Genomic DNA, 12,065 nt, shown 5'->3' on the forward strand with positions numbered 1-12,065 from the left:
TCCTCCTGGTCAGACCTGGGTGGGGAGTTAATCGTGGGGCCCGCAGCCCAGGATGTGGACCTATGGTTTTGGAAGGGTGGTCCCTTCTAGTGGTAAGCTAGACAGCCCCTGGTCCGGGAGCCAAGGAATGTGCAGGGTTCTCCTGGGGGCGCGCGCGTCCAGACTCAGGCAGGGGTGGGGGGCAGGTGGGCTTAAAGCTTTCTCCCTCTACTAACTCCCCGCCCCGCAGTGTGCAAGCGTGCGGGATGGGCTCCCTTGAATGACAAAGGTGCGACTCAGAGAAAGAGGCCCGCATCCTGAGGTCAGGGAGCGCCCCTGGGCATGGGGGGGTGTCAGCCCCCGCTACAGATTCGAGTCTAGAGGGAGTGTGCGCAACCCCACCTGCCTCCCCCTGCAGGGTCCAGGTACCCTCCCCCTGCGTGGGCCGAAGAGTGGCTTTAGGAGAAAGGCGGTTCCCTATGGGATGTGGTCGCCACCGGCAGCAGTCTTTGACCCAGGTTTGAACCTCAGGCGGTCCAACTGCGGCCCCCGTGGGGTGTCTGGTCGGCGGACCGCGGATGAAGTGACGGCAGCATGCGTGCCTGGGCGTGGCTGTGCCCGTGGCGTCCGCCCTATAGACGCGCGGGACCGCGCGGCCGTAGGCGCAACCAGCGGACGGCCGCGCGGAGGAGCCGCCGCGCGTGCGCCTGGGTGCAGGTGGCGGGGGCGCACGTGGGCCACCCAAACAAAGGTGGTGCCGCGTGACCCAGCTCGCTCTCGCGTGCGAATCCGCCAGGGCAGACGAGCCCCCGCGGGGGGCCGCATCCTGGTGGGCCGACTGCCCCGAGGCCGCGCAAGGAGGGGCGCGACTCCTTTAAGGCGCGGCGGGGCGGTGCGGGGCTTGCCAGCTCAGGTCGTGGGGCGTGGCGTTGGGCGTGGCGGAGCGCGCGCGGGGCGGGGCGGCGGCTGCGCAGGCCGGGCCGGGGGCGCGCAGACTTCGCGCAGCGGGACGCGAGCGCGCGACCTGGCGCCGCCGCCGCCGCCGCCGCCGCCTCCGCCTCCGCCTCCGCGCTCGTGGCCGGGACCCGCGGGGCCGCCTCCTCCGGGCTCCCCGGCGCCGCTCGGCTCCCGGGCGGGCGGCAGGTGCAGCGCGGCCGGGCGGCTGGCGAAGGGGGCTTCGAGGCGACGGTTGGATGAGAGGTGGCCCCGGTCTCCGCGCAGGGTAAGCGGCGCGAGTGCGGACGCCCACACGGACCTCGGCGGACACACGGACAGGCTCCCCACGGGGGCCGGCCGGGCCGCGACCCGGCGCGCTCGTCCACGCTCTCCCCGCGCCCGCAGCCAGCGGCCCTCCTAGCAGGGCCCCGCGCGGGCGCGCCCCGCATACACGCCCCCGGGTCCCGCGTTGGCCTGGGCGCGCCGCGGTCGCGGCGTCTCCTGGCCCGCGTTGTGCCGGGCTGGCCAGGGAGAGGAGGACGTCCCGTGGGCGCGGGGCCTGAGGTGGGGTGGTGGTGGTGGGCAGGGCGGGGGTCGCCGCGGCCAGGCTGGGGCACGGGCGGGCTCGGCAAATGTCGTTTTCGCCACTCACTCCTTGGGGACAGGAGAGGAGGAGGGAGACCCCGGCCGCTGCGACCCCAGAGACGACCCCGCTAAAAAGTTGTGGGCGCTCGTCCTCCTCCCCGCACCCCTCCGTTCGCCCTTTCCCCTTTCCCTTTGTTTGGGACTTTTAGCCGGTGGGTCTCTGCTGGGGCCCAGCCCCGCGTGCAGCAGCTCCCAGCCCGGGGCCCCCGCCTGCCCAGAGCAGGCCCTGCACCCCCGTCCAGGCCTGGCCTACCACCGGGGGAGGGAGGAGAGTCGGAGCCGGGCGGGCTGCTGCACCTGTCTGGGCAGGGAGGCTCTGGCAGTAGGAGCAGCGGCCCCGGCCAGGGCCATAGACCTGAGGGGGTACCCCTGGAGGCTGAGTCCACCCTGGGGCTGTTGCCAGCCCTGCATTTCCGGAGGCGGAGAGGATTCAGTTTGGGCGACACCTTCTGCAGGATGGGTTTCCCTTCTTGCCTTCCTAGTGCAGGCTGGGGAGAAAAGACAGAGTTCTGAGCATCTCCCCCCCACAAAAATGGAGGCTTCTGAGCCCCAGCGCTCATCGCAGCGCAGCCCTAGGGGTAGTTTCAGGCCTGGGCCTGGCAGGGGCAGGGCTGTGCAGTAGTTAAGAGAGGAATTCGGAGCCTTGCCTCCGTCACACATCTGTTCGGTGACCTTGGGCAGGAAGGCCTTGAGCCGTCTCATGCCTCAGTTTCCCCACCAGTAAACGGGGAGGGGGGCTGACAAGAGAATTAGATGATGTGATACAGACACCCCCCACCCCCCTCCCGGACGGGACACACCCAGGGCAGAGAGCAGAACACCCTGGAGAGGCCAGAGGTGCCCTTCGCCCCCTGGTGGCTGTTGATTTCCTGACTGCCCCACGTGTCCCAGGCCCATCTGGGGACGCACAGTCTGGCTGGGTGAGTGTGCTCCAGTTGTTGCCCTTGTCCCCTGCTGGGATGGAACCACATCCCACAATGTTAGCTGGGACCCCTCGGATCAGGGACCTCATTAAACCTGCCCCTCCTTCCTGTTGCAAACCCCTCTGAAAACTCCCTGCCTGGCCCAGGTAAGGGACCTGGCCTGCCTGTCCTTCCCTCTGTCTTGGCTGTGATGTTGATCCTTCTGCAGCACTGTGACCATGGGCAGGGGTCTTGAACCTGCAGGCTGCCCAGTGCTGGACTCCTATTTCCGGGGGGGGGGTGCCAGCTTGGTCCTGGGGACCAGGAGGTAGGGTTCCCTGGAGCCTCTAGACGGCGCCACCCCCTCTCTGCCCTTCTTTCCTGTGGGCTGCCTTGGCTCATGAGGTGTGGCTGTCCCAGAGGTGCGGCCTGGGGACGGTCAGGGCCTGTCCCTTTGCCGTCTGCCTGCCTGCACTCGGGAAAGGCATTTCCTGGAAACTGAACAGGAAGGTCTCAAAGTGTGGTTTGCTTGGCCCTGGCCGCCTTAGTCTGTGTCTTCCACTGAGTTGGGTGGGCAGGGGCCCTTCATGCAGGGAGAACCTGGTGGTCTCTCCAAGCCGCCAGGCTGTGAGGCGCTCCTCGTATCTGTCCAGCCAGAGTGGGTGTCAGGACCCCCCCCCCCCCGATGGTCGCCAGCTCCGTGTGACCTCTGCTTCCCCTGCCCTCCCTGGGCCTCACCTTCACCAGCTAGAAACGAGGAGAATCAGGCCCGTTTTTCCTGAATCACCACTTCTGCTGTGCAATAGAACAGAATAGTGGTTCAGGCCCGATGAAAACAAAGTGTTATTAGATTCCAGTGAGGGTGCGGTTGCCAGGGGAGATCGCGAGCCCGAAACGCATTTTCTGTTTGTAACAGAGTATCTGAGCGATGTTACAGGTGTGACAGAGATACCAGTGCCAGGCCCAGTCTGCACCTCCGTGGAATCGATGTGATCGGAGAAGCGGAGGGCCCCCTGATGTTTCCATGGTGTGACCCATGTCAGTGGTTGTACCACTGGTACACTGCCATCTCATGGGCCCTAGGGCACCCCTTCCAGCTCCCCATGCTTCGCGGTTTGGGAGTTTGCCTCCTGCAGCCAGTCGTATCTGAGCTCTGTGCAGGAGTGGGCTTCCCATTGTGGAGTGGCGTGGCTCCAGCCAGGCCCTCCTTTCTGGGGGCCACTCCCTCTCGGGGACCCAGGCTGGTTTTAATTCTTGTGGGCCTCTGGCGTTTGGCCCCCTGTGTAGTCAGGATGGGGGGCTCCTGCCTAGTGGCCGTGCTGGGGACTTGCTGAGCGTCTGAGGAGCTCCAGTCAGCGGAGGGCGTGTGCCAGCTGGGGCGGAAGACACCGGTGGTGGCTGTGTGGCCTGCTTGGACAAGGCTGCTGTTGCTGTCGCCAGCAGGAAGGGAGACCATCTTTGTCGAAAGCCGAGTACCCCTGCTTCCTATGGAGGCTGCTGGCAGCCTTGGGGTGTGTAGCAGAGCATCCCTCCCGTTAAAGTAGTTAAAAATGAATTGGGGGCAATGAGACGTGGGCATTGAGAGTGACTAATAGGAATACAGATGCCCTTGCCAGGGGAGCGGCTTCTGTTTGTTTACCAGCCCAGACGTGCTAGCGTGACCACCCAGGTGGCACTCGGAAGGCCTTTGCTTGGGACTTGTGAAAGCCAGCTGGGGGGCCCTTAGGCACTGCAAGGGGTTTAGGTCTGATTTTTCCTTGGCTTTTGGGTGGTATGGCAATGGGGGCTCTCACTGGGTCTTTATCCTGGGCAGAATCTAGAAAACACCCTTGTAAAGGGGCTGTGAGAGTTCAGTTGCTGGCTGGCGGACGAGGAGGAGGCCTGGGTCCTTGACGGTGATGATTATTTTGCGGAGATAGAGTGGCTGAGGCACAGCCAGCCCTGCCTGAGGGGCAGCCGGGCCACCTGCTTGGAGCTGGCTGCTGACGGAGAAAGGCAATTGGTTAACTTGAGAACTTAAAGGCAGGTCATCTGACTTCTCTTACTGATTGAGATGGAGCAAGAAAGTGAGGGTTTCCCTAATTAGAGAAAACTGTGTTCCTTGAGCCTTTGGGGTCTGCGTGTGGCCTGTACGGAGGAGTCAGGCAGAGACTTTGGACTGTAATTCACCATTAGTGACGCTCGCCATCTAAAGGTTATTAAGATCATTTGGCATTTGAGTTACAACCAGGGCTGTGATGATGTTTAAGCCCTGTGATTAAAGCCTCCTGTGGTTACACCGGCAGACAGGAAGGACTGGCCTGTCCAAAGGAAAAAAGAAATTAATAGTAGAAATCACTCAGTATAGTGTCAGGCGCGGTGCTAAGTGTCTTTCAGGCGTTGGCCCTCGTGGTCCTCACAACCTCCACCTTCACGTGTCCCGCAGAGGCACAAACAGGCCCAGAGAGGCAGGCGGCTGGCCTCAGTCCCCAGTTAGTTAAGTAGCAGAGCTGGGATCGGAACTCGGGTTGTTTGGCAACAAAGGCTGTGCTCTTAACCTCACTGCCTCCCTGATAACCAGTTGAATTTCTGGGGGTTTGTATAAGAAACAGAGGAAGTAAATTTACAGTCATGATGAGAAGTCTCTTTGCCATCAAACGTGTGCTTATAGCAAGAGTGTCTCTTGTCCTGGGCCTGATGGCATTCCATGTACTTTATATGATTGATTTTCATAACAGCTGGAGGTCAGTGCTATTATTAGGTCCGTTGGCACAGAGAGGTTAAGTAACTTCCCAGAGGCCACAGGCTGGTGAGTGGCAGAGCTGGGTATCTGTTCCTAAGCTGGGTACTGTATGCAGGGGGATTAAGTGGAGAAAACTCTTGGTCTGTCGCTGTGTGTTCTTGGGCAAGACGCTTAACCCCTCTGGGCCTCCGTTTGGTCACCGGGAAACAAGGGTCTTGGTGTGGAATATAGAAGCCAGAGGCCTGAGAGCTGGCCCTGGCCCGAGCTGGCCGCGTCTGCACTGCCTCCCCCAGGAAGGCCCTGGGTGGGGAGGCTCAACCATTGCAGCTTCCCCCCAGGAAGAGAGTCGTGGTGAAGGGGGCCAGTGCGCCGCAGCACTGGCCGATGTTGGATGGAGCGGCCCTGGCTGTTGTTGGGGGTGAGGGCTCTGCCTCTCCCAGAAGCTCAGTCCACACCTGGGGAGAGAGACACCTGACACCCTGACACCGGGCACCGCTCCCTCTGTGAAGTGAGGGCGCTCAGAAAGCCCCCACTGCTCTGTCCCTCGGGAACCGGGGCGGGGGGGTGGTGATGGGTGGCCCTACCCAGAGCCCCCCTGTGCCGCCAAACCCAGCTCAGCTGTGGTGGGAGAACTAGGTGTGCTGGCGCCATGGAGGGCTGCAGTGGCCTGGGGACCCCCAGGGAAACTGCTCAACCCTCTTGTGGTCAGGTCCCCAGCATCGGTGGAGAGGGCTGCTGCCTCTAGCCCTTCCCTGTGGGCAGGGGGTACATGGCACATGAGGCCCTCCCCAGCCCGCCAGCATGGAGTGCGGTGTGGGGCACACCTGAGCCCAGCCTGTGCCCCCCTCCCAGGTCAGAGAGGCCCTGCCTCCCCCACCTCCCCCCCGCAGGTGCTGCCTGCAGGGCTGTACCAGGGATGGCAGACCTTTGTGTCAGGCACGTCTCTGCTCCATCCCCCTTGCTGGGGAGGCCTCCCCCAGCACCCCGTTTATAGAAGTCCCCCCTCACTTGCCCCCCCGCCGCCCACAGCAGTTGTCCTCCCTGGAGGCAGGGGCTCTCTCCCTCTTGTTCTGGTCCTGAGCAGCCCAGAGCAGGGATGATGGAGGCGCTCCCTGCTCTGCCCTCGGGGGCCACACTGCAGCCTGGCCTCCAGGGACCAGCAGCTTTGGGTCCTGGGGGCCTGGCTGGGGTCAGCCCACCTGCAGCTGAGCTAAGCTGGGGGCTGGGGGAGGGGAGGGGCCAGGCTCCCCAAAGGCGGGGGCAGGCCTGGGCAGTGAGAGAGGCGTGCGTTTGTTTTTTAAACATCTTTATCGAGGTACAGTTCACATACCATGCAATCCAGCCATGGAAAGTGCCGTTCACCGACTTTTAGCACATCCACAGAATTGTGCAGCCATCACCACAATCTAATTTTAGAACGTTTTCATCACCCCCTTTAGCCATCACTCATTCTCTTTCCCTCTAGCCCCTGGCAACCGCTAATCTGCTTTCTGTCTCCATGGATTTGCCTGCCCTGGACATTTCGTATCAGGAGTCGTGTGCTCTGTGGAGGTTTGGCCCTGCTCTCCTTCACTTAGCGGGATGCATTTTCAGCCGTGTGGTAGCGCGTAGTGACAGAGTTGTGCTTGGTGCCTCTTCTGAAGTGTGGCCCCTCTTCCCCAGCACGAGGTGACCCTGGACGACCTTTCTCACCAGTCTTGGTGAGCTCGCCTTGCATCACCTGGCACCCGGGGTCAGAGTTCGTAGCGGCCCCTTCTGTCGCTATGGCTGTCTGAGAACTCCGTGCCGGCACCATGAGCCATTTCATGTGACTCATTTTCAGTGGCCTTTGGCACACTTACCATTTATGTGAGCTGCACTCAAAGTCACCTCCTCCAGGAAGCCCTCCGAGCCTTCCCATGCCCCCAGGGTTAGGGCCCTTGTGCCTATCATCCTGCGTGATCCTCTGTTTACCTGCCTGCCTTCTGAGCTCCTGGAGGGCAGGGGTCCCGCTTTTCATCTGATTCCTGGCTGGCCTCGTTGGAGACAGTGTCGGGGGGGGGTGAGTGGTTGCAGATGGCGGGGGTGGCGTGTTTGTGAGGCATTGAGTCCCATGGGGCTCTCTTACTGGCTGCCCCACTGTTTCTCTTCCTTGATTATCCTTCTGCCCCACTACTTCTCTTCCTCGATTATCCTTGAAACTGTACTGTCTGTGTCCTCTGGATCACCTCAAGGGCAGGCCCGGGTCTGGCTCTGGGTATCCTGGACGTTCAGGCAGAGCTGCGGAGTGAGCTGAGCGCTGCCGGCCCCACCTCTGCCCTACCTGCCCGCCACGCCCCACAGTGGGTGGCAGGCTGGGTTTTTGGTTTTGTTTTCCTTCTTTTTTTTTTTTCCTAATAATAGACTGTAGTTTTTAGGACAGTTGTAGACTTATAGAAACATTACAAAGAAAACACAGAATTCTCATGTATCTGTCCCTCCCCATGGTTTCTCTTATTATCACCATTTTACTTTAGTGTGGAACGTTGTAATAATTAATTAATGGACCAATATTGATTTTTTTTTTTTTTTTTTTTGCGGTACGCGGGCCTCTCACTGTTGTGGCCTCTCCCGCTGCGGAGCACAGGCTCCAGACGCGCAGGCTCAGCGGCCATGGTTCACGGGCCCAGCCTCTCCGCGGCACGTGGGATCTTCCCGGACCGGGGCACGAACCCGTGTCCCCAGCATTGGCAGGCGGACCCTCAACCACTGCGCCACCAGGGAAGCCCAATATTGATAATTATTAACTGAAGTCTGCAGTTTATTCAGATTCCCTTAGTTTTCACCTAATGTCCTTTTTCTACCCCAGGACACCATATGCTACATCTAGTTGTCATGTCTCCTTCGGCTCTTCTGGGCTGGGACAGTTTCTCAGGCTTTTCTTATTCTTGATGACTTGACAGTCTTGAGGAGTATTAGGGACATTGTAGATCGCTCTCCACTGGAGTTTGGACAGTTGGAAACGCCCTGCTGGAATTTGGGTGTTTTTCTCCAGGTTAGACTGGGGTCGTGGATTTGGGGAGGAAGGTCACAGGTGAAGAGCCCTCATCCCATCCCCTCAGGGCACTGATCCCTGTGATGTTGGCCTAGGTCGTCTGGCTGATGTAAACTTACTCTTTTCCGTCTGTCTGTGCTGTCCTCCTTGGAAGGAGGTCAGGATGTGCAGCCCACACGTAAGGGGTTTGAGGGTGGAGTGCCTATAAACGATTTGGAATCTTCTGAATGGGAGACTTGCCTCGTCTCCCCCATTTCTCAGTTTATTCAATCATTTTTTACGTCAGTATGGATTCATGCCTCCTTATTTTATACCTTGAGTTACGGTGCAGTTCCACTTTCCTTATTCTGTTGGTCAGACTGTTCCAACCTTGGCCGCTGGGAGCTCGTTCAGGTGGCTCCTGAGTTCAGTTGCCGTGCCCCCATCGCGTGGGGTGATGTGGACACACCCTCACTTCCTGGCACTATGGGTGCTCCCAGCCCTAGAATCAGCCAGTTCTCCCAGGAGCCTGGTTCCTTTTACTGGTGTATGGTTTTAGAAACCGAGATCTGGGCGCTGGGTGTGCTCGTGGCTGCTGGGGTCTCATTGCTCTGGGCCCTCTCTAATGGCAGAGCAGAAATGCACACTGTGGATATGCACACGTCTGTAAGTACTTCTCTGTGTAACCGTCTGTGTTAATACATTAAGTAATTTATCAAGTGAGATGTGAGTTCATCCTAGTGATATAACCTGTGGTCCTTACCGTGTGTATATAACCTCTATATAACTATATACAGGGTGACTGTATAACCTATAGTCCGTACTGCGCCCCTCGCCGATCGGTTTCCATTCCAGCAGTGGGAAACTGGGCTTCCCCCATTTGCCATCGTTCACTTGATCGTTCAGTTCCGGTGTAGCTGAAGGGTAGGGTCAGACTGTTACCCCCGCCCCCTGGGAAGTGGCTTCATGGGCCAGAGTGCTGTGTGCCTGTGTGGCTCCTTCTTACGCCCCTGGGTTCTTGCTGTGCTGTTGGGACGGGCGCTGATAGGTGCTCTCTGCACGGGCCCTGCAGAGGCTGGGGGGCCGCCGCCTCCCCGAGAAGGTCTGTGACCTGCAAGGAGAGAAGAAGAGAACTGGGGGGCTCCTCGCTGTGCCTGGTCACCCCAGGCCTGTGGGGATGGGCACAGACGTGGCATCCCTTTGAAATTTGAAAGCGGGGCCGGCTTTGAACACACCCTGGAGGCCCAGCCTCGGCGGCACAAGGAGGAGGGCTGCCGGTGGGACCCTTTGGAGCTCAGACGCATCTTTGACTCAGATCCTGGCCTGTGAGTTCCCCGACCTCCTCGGAACTCGCACTGCAGCGGGGAGGGGCAGCTCCAACCATGGTTCTTTGGAGCAGGGCTGGAGGCCGGAGGCCGGGCTCCTTTCTGGAAAGGAGAGAACTGGGCGAGTTCTGCTCTGGTTCACTTGGGGCCTCATGCCGGCTCCCATTTCCGTCCGCATGTGTGTGGGGTCTGGCGGGGGGAGGCCTTCAGCTGGAGGCTTCAGAGCAGGTGGGACAGGGAGAGGCAGCAAGGTGCCCACCGTTTTAGGGCTGAGTTGGTGGGCAGGGGCGGGCACCCTGGACCCAGGGCCGAGGAGACCTGAGAGCAGCCACGGGCAGGGCTTTGCAGGGTTTGTGCTTCAGAGGAAAGCGGCGGCCACCTGGGCGGGCTTGGAAGACGCCTGGAACCGCGGTTGTCGCTTCGTGCTCCTGCCCTTTGGAGATAAAATGAGGGGGGGAGGGTCAGTGGACGGGACACCAGCTGGGCCTCAGCGGCTGGTCCAGCGCCTGGGTTCCTGTGTGCCATGTGTCGTGGGCCAGGTTCCGGGTTTCTGAGGGTGGCACCCACAATGACTGTCGCTTTGAGTGGCCCACAGGTGACGGAGCAGCGGCGGGAGCTGCCATGCTGACCGCACCGCCTCTGTGCCTGTGAGGAGGTGCCGTGTACACTCGTGGGGAGGTTCTGTTCACACGGTACTGTCTACACGTGTGGGTCACCACACCGCCCTCCCTGGGACCGGCTGGGGCTGGCGTGGGCTCAGTTTATCAAAGGTCATCTCCTGTCCAGGACTCCTGGAGGCCCAGCTGGCGTGTGGCCACACCTCTGCTGGGGCAGGACTGGGCTCTGGGCCGCGCTGGGGGAGCCATGGGACACATGGCTGGCTGTCCTGCCCCCAGCTCAGGCTTTCGGCTGAGCATCCTGAAAGCCCTCGTCTCCCTGCTGTGGGGCTGGGGCCTCACTGAGGTGGTACCCCGTCTCCCCTGGTCCTGTGAGGGGAGCCCCAAGGAAGCGGGGGTGGGGGTGGGGCTGGCCAGGGGCTCGGTGGGCGGGCCTTCCTGGGAGTGAGGCTCACCTGCCCTGTTGGAGGCCACCTGCTGGCCGGGTCTCCTTGTGCGCCCTGCCCCCCCCCCCCCGCACTGGGTGCCCCCCACCCCAGGTCCTTGCTGTGCCACAGCCGCCCCTCCTGCTTTCTGGGTTGATATTTGAGGGTCTGCTGGGTCCCCTGTGACGGCCGCAGACAGCTGCTGGGAGATGCTTGCCTGGAGATGAGTTTCCCCGTCTCTGGTTGCAGAGCTTCGGGGTGACGGGGGTCACCATCCGGGGCAGCGTCTCTATGGTGCGGGTGGCCGTGCTGCACTGCTGGGCTGAGCCCCGTCTGACCAGTGATGGCCCGGGGGTCAGGGAGTGGGGAGTGCTGCGGCCTAGACGGCTTCCGGCGGGGCAGAGCCGGGAAGACGCGTGTCAGTGGTGGCCTCTGGCGGGAGTTTGGCGTTTAAAACTCCGAAGCAACTTGAGTCGTTGAGAAAACACACAAACCCTCAGTATCACCGGAATCTCCCTCTTAGAAGAACCGGATCGTAACACCCCGCCCACAGGGTGGCCACACAGTCCACACGCTGACGGTCGTGTCTCATCTTCCAGCCACTGCTGAGAAGACAGTGAGGTGTGTGAATCATCTCGCAGGTGCCGTGTTCCAGAGGCGGAGCTGCCCCAGGTGACGCTGCCCCTTGTCTCTGCAGGCTGAGCCTTGCTGTGCGCTCCTCCCAGACCCCCCCGGGCATGTCCTTGGGGTCCTGTGCTGGCTTCAGCGTCCTGGTTAGATGTCCAGGGGCTGGTGTCCGCAGCCCTTTCCCTAGTCCATCCAGAGAGGAAGGTCAGGAACGAGACAGGTGGGCTGGACAGGAGGCCTCCCTGAGGACCTGTGGGCGATGCTGCCTGCGGAGGGTGGTCAGCGGTGGCGTGCCCCCAGGCCCTGCCCGGCCCTGTCCTGTTGGGCGAGCCCGTCGCAAGCATGCTGAGCCCATCCTGGATTAGGAGGAAAAGTGGTGTTTTGTTCCACAGCCACTGCTTAAGAAAGCCGGGGGATGTGTGGATACGTCAGCCCCTGAGAGTGGAGGGCGGGGGGGCGGGGGGGCGGGGGGGTGGCGGGTAGGTCTGGAGGGGAGGGGTGGCAACGGGGACCCGAGGAAGCTGGACCTGGAATAGAATTTAAAGGAGTGAGGGTCACTGGTGGTCGTCCTCCTTAGCGCCCAGCCTGCCCCGCGGTGGAGGCTGCAGATGTGTGACTTCTCCACTGCTGAGCACATTTGGGGGAGAGGAAGTGAAATATGAGTCAGCAGGCAGAAAGCCCTGGGCACGAGGGTGGGAGGGCTGCGGAGCTGCTGGCCCATAGACAGGAGGGGAGGCAGGGCTGGAGGAGCCAGCCTGTCCCCGCTGCTCCCGCCCTGGCAGCCTGTGTCCTTCCTGGGAGGGCCCGGGGCAAGGCGGTGGGCTGTCACCTTCTAAGCTGGACATCTAGGATTGTGACTCCCAGGGTGGGCGGGCCCCCGGGACACAGCCCCTGC

General features: G+C 61.3%; 1 protein-coding gene across 1 annotated transcript in view; it reads left to right on the forward strand.

Moving 5' to 3' along the window:
• Positions 1-993: 993 nt before the first annotated feature.
• GRAMD4 (GRAM domain containing 4) overlaps positions 994-12,065 on the forward strand; it is a 77,609-nt gene continuing 66,537 nt past the window's right edge. Inside the window, exon 1 of the mRNA XM_022596940.2 lies at positions 994-1,201. Within this exon, the coding sequence (XP_022452648.1) occupies positions 1,173-1,201 (29 nt within the window). The 5' untranslated portion in view covers positions 994-1,172. The remainder of the gene's footprint in view (positions 1,202-12,065) is intronic.

Source organism: Delphinapterus leucas, chromosome 11, assembly GCF_059928025.1.
Source record: "Delphinapterus leucas isolate spDelLeu-1000000601 "Yukka" chromosome 11, BTC_Dleu_Yukka2, whole genome shotgun sequence".
In the NCBI taxonomy this organism is placed as follows: Eukaryota; Metazoa; Chordata; class Mammalia; order Artiodactyla; family Monodontidae; genus Delphinapterus; species Delphinapterus leucas.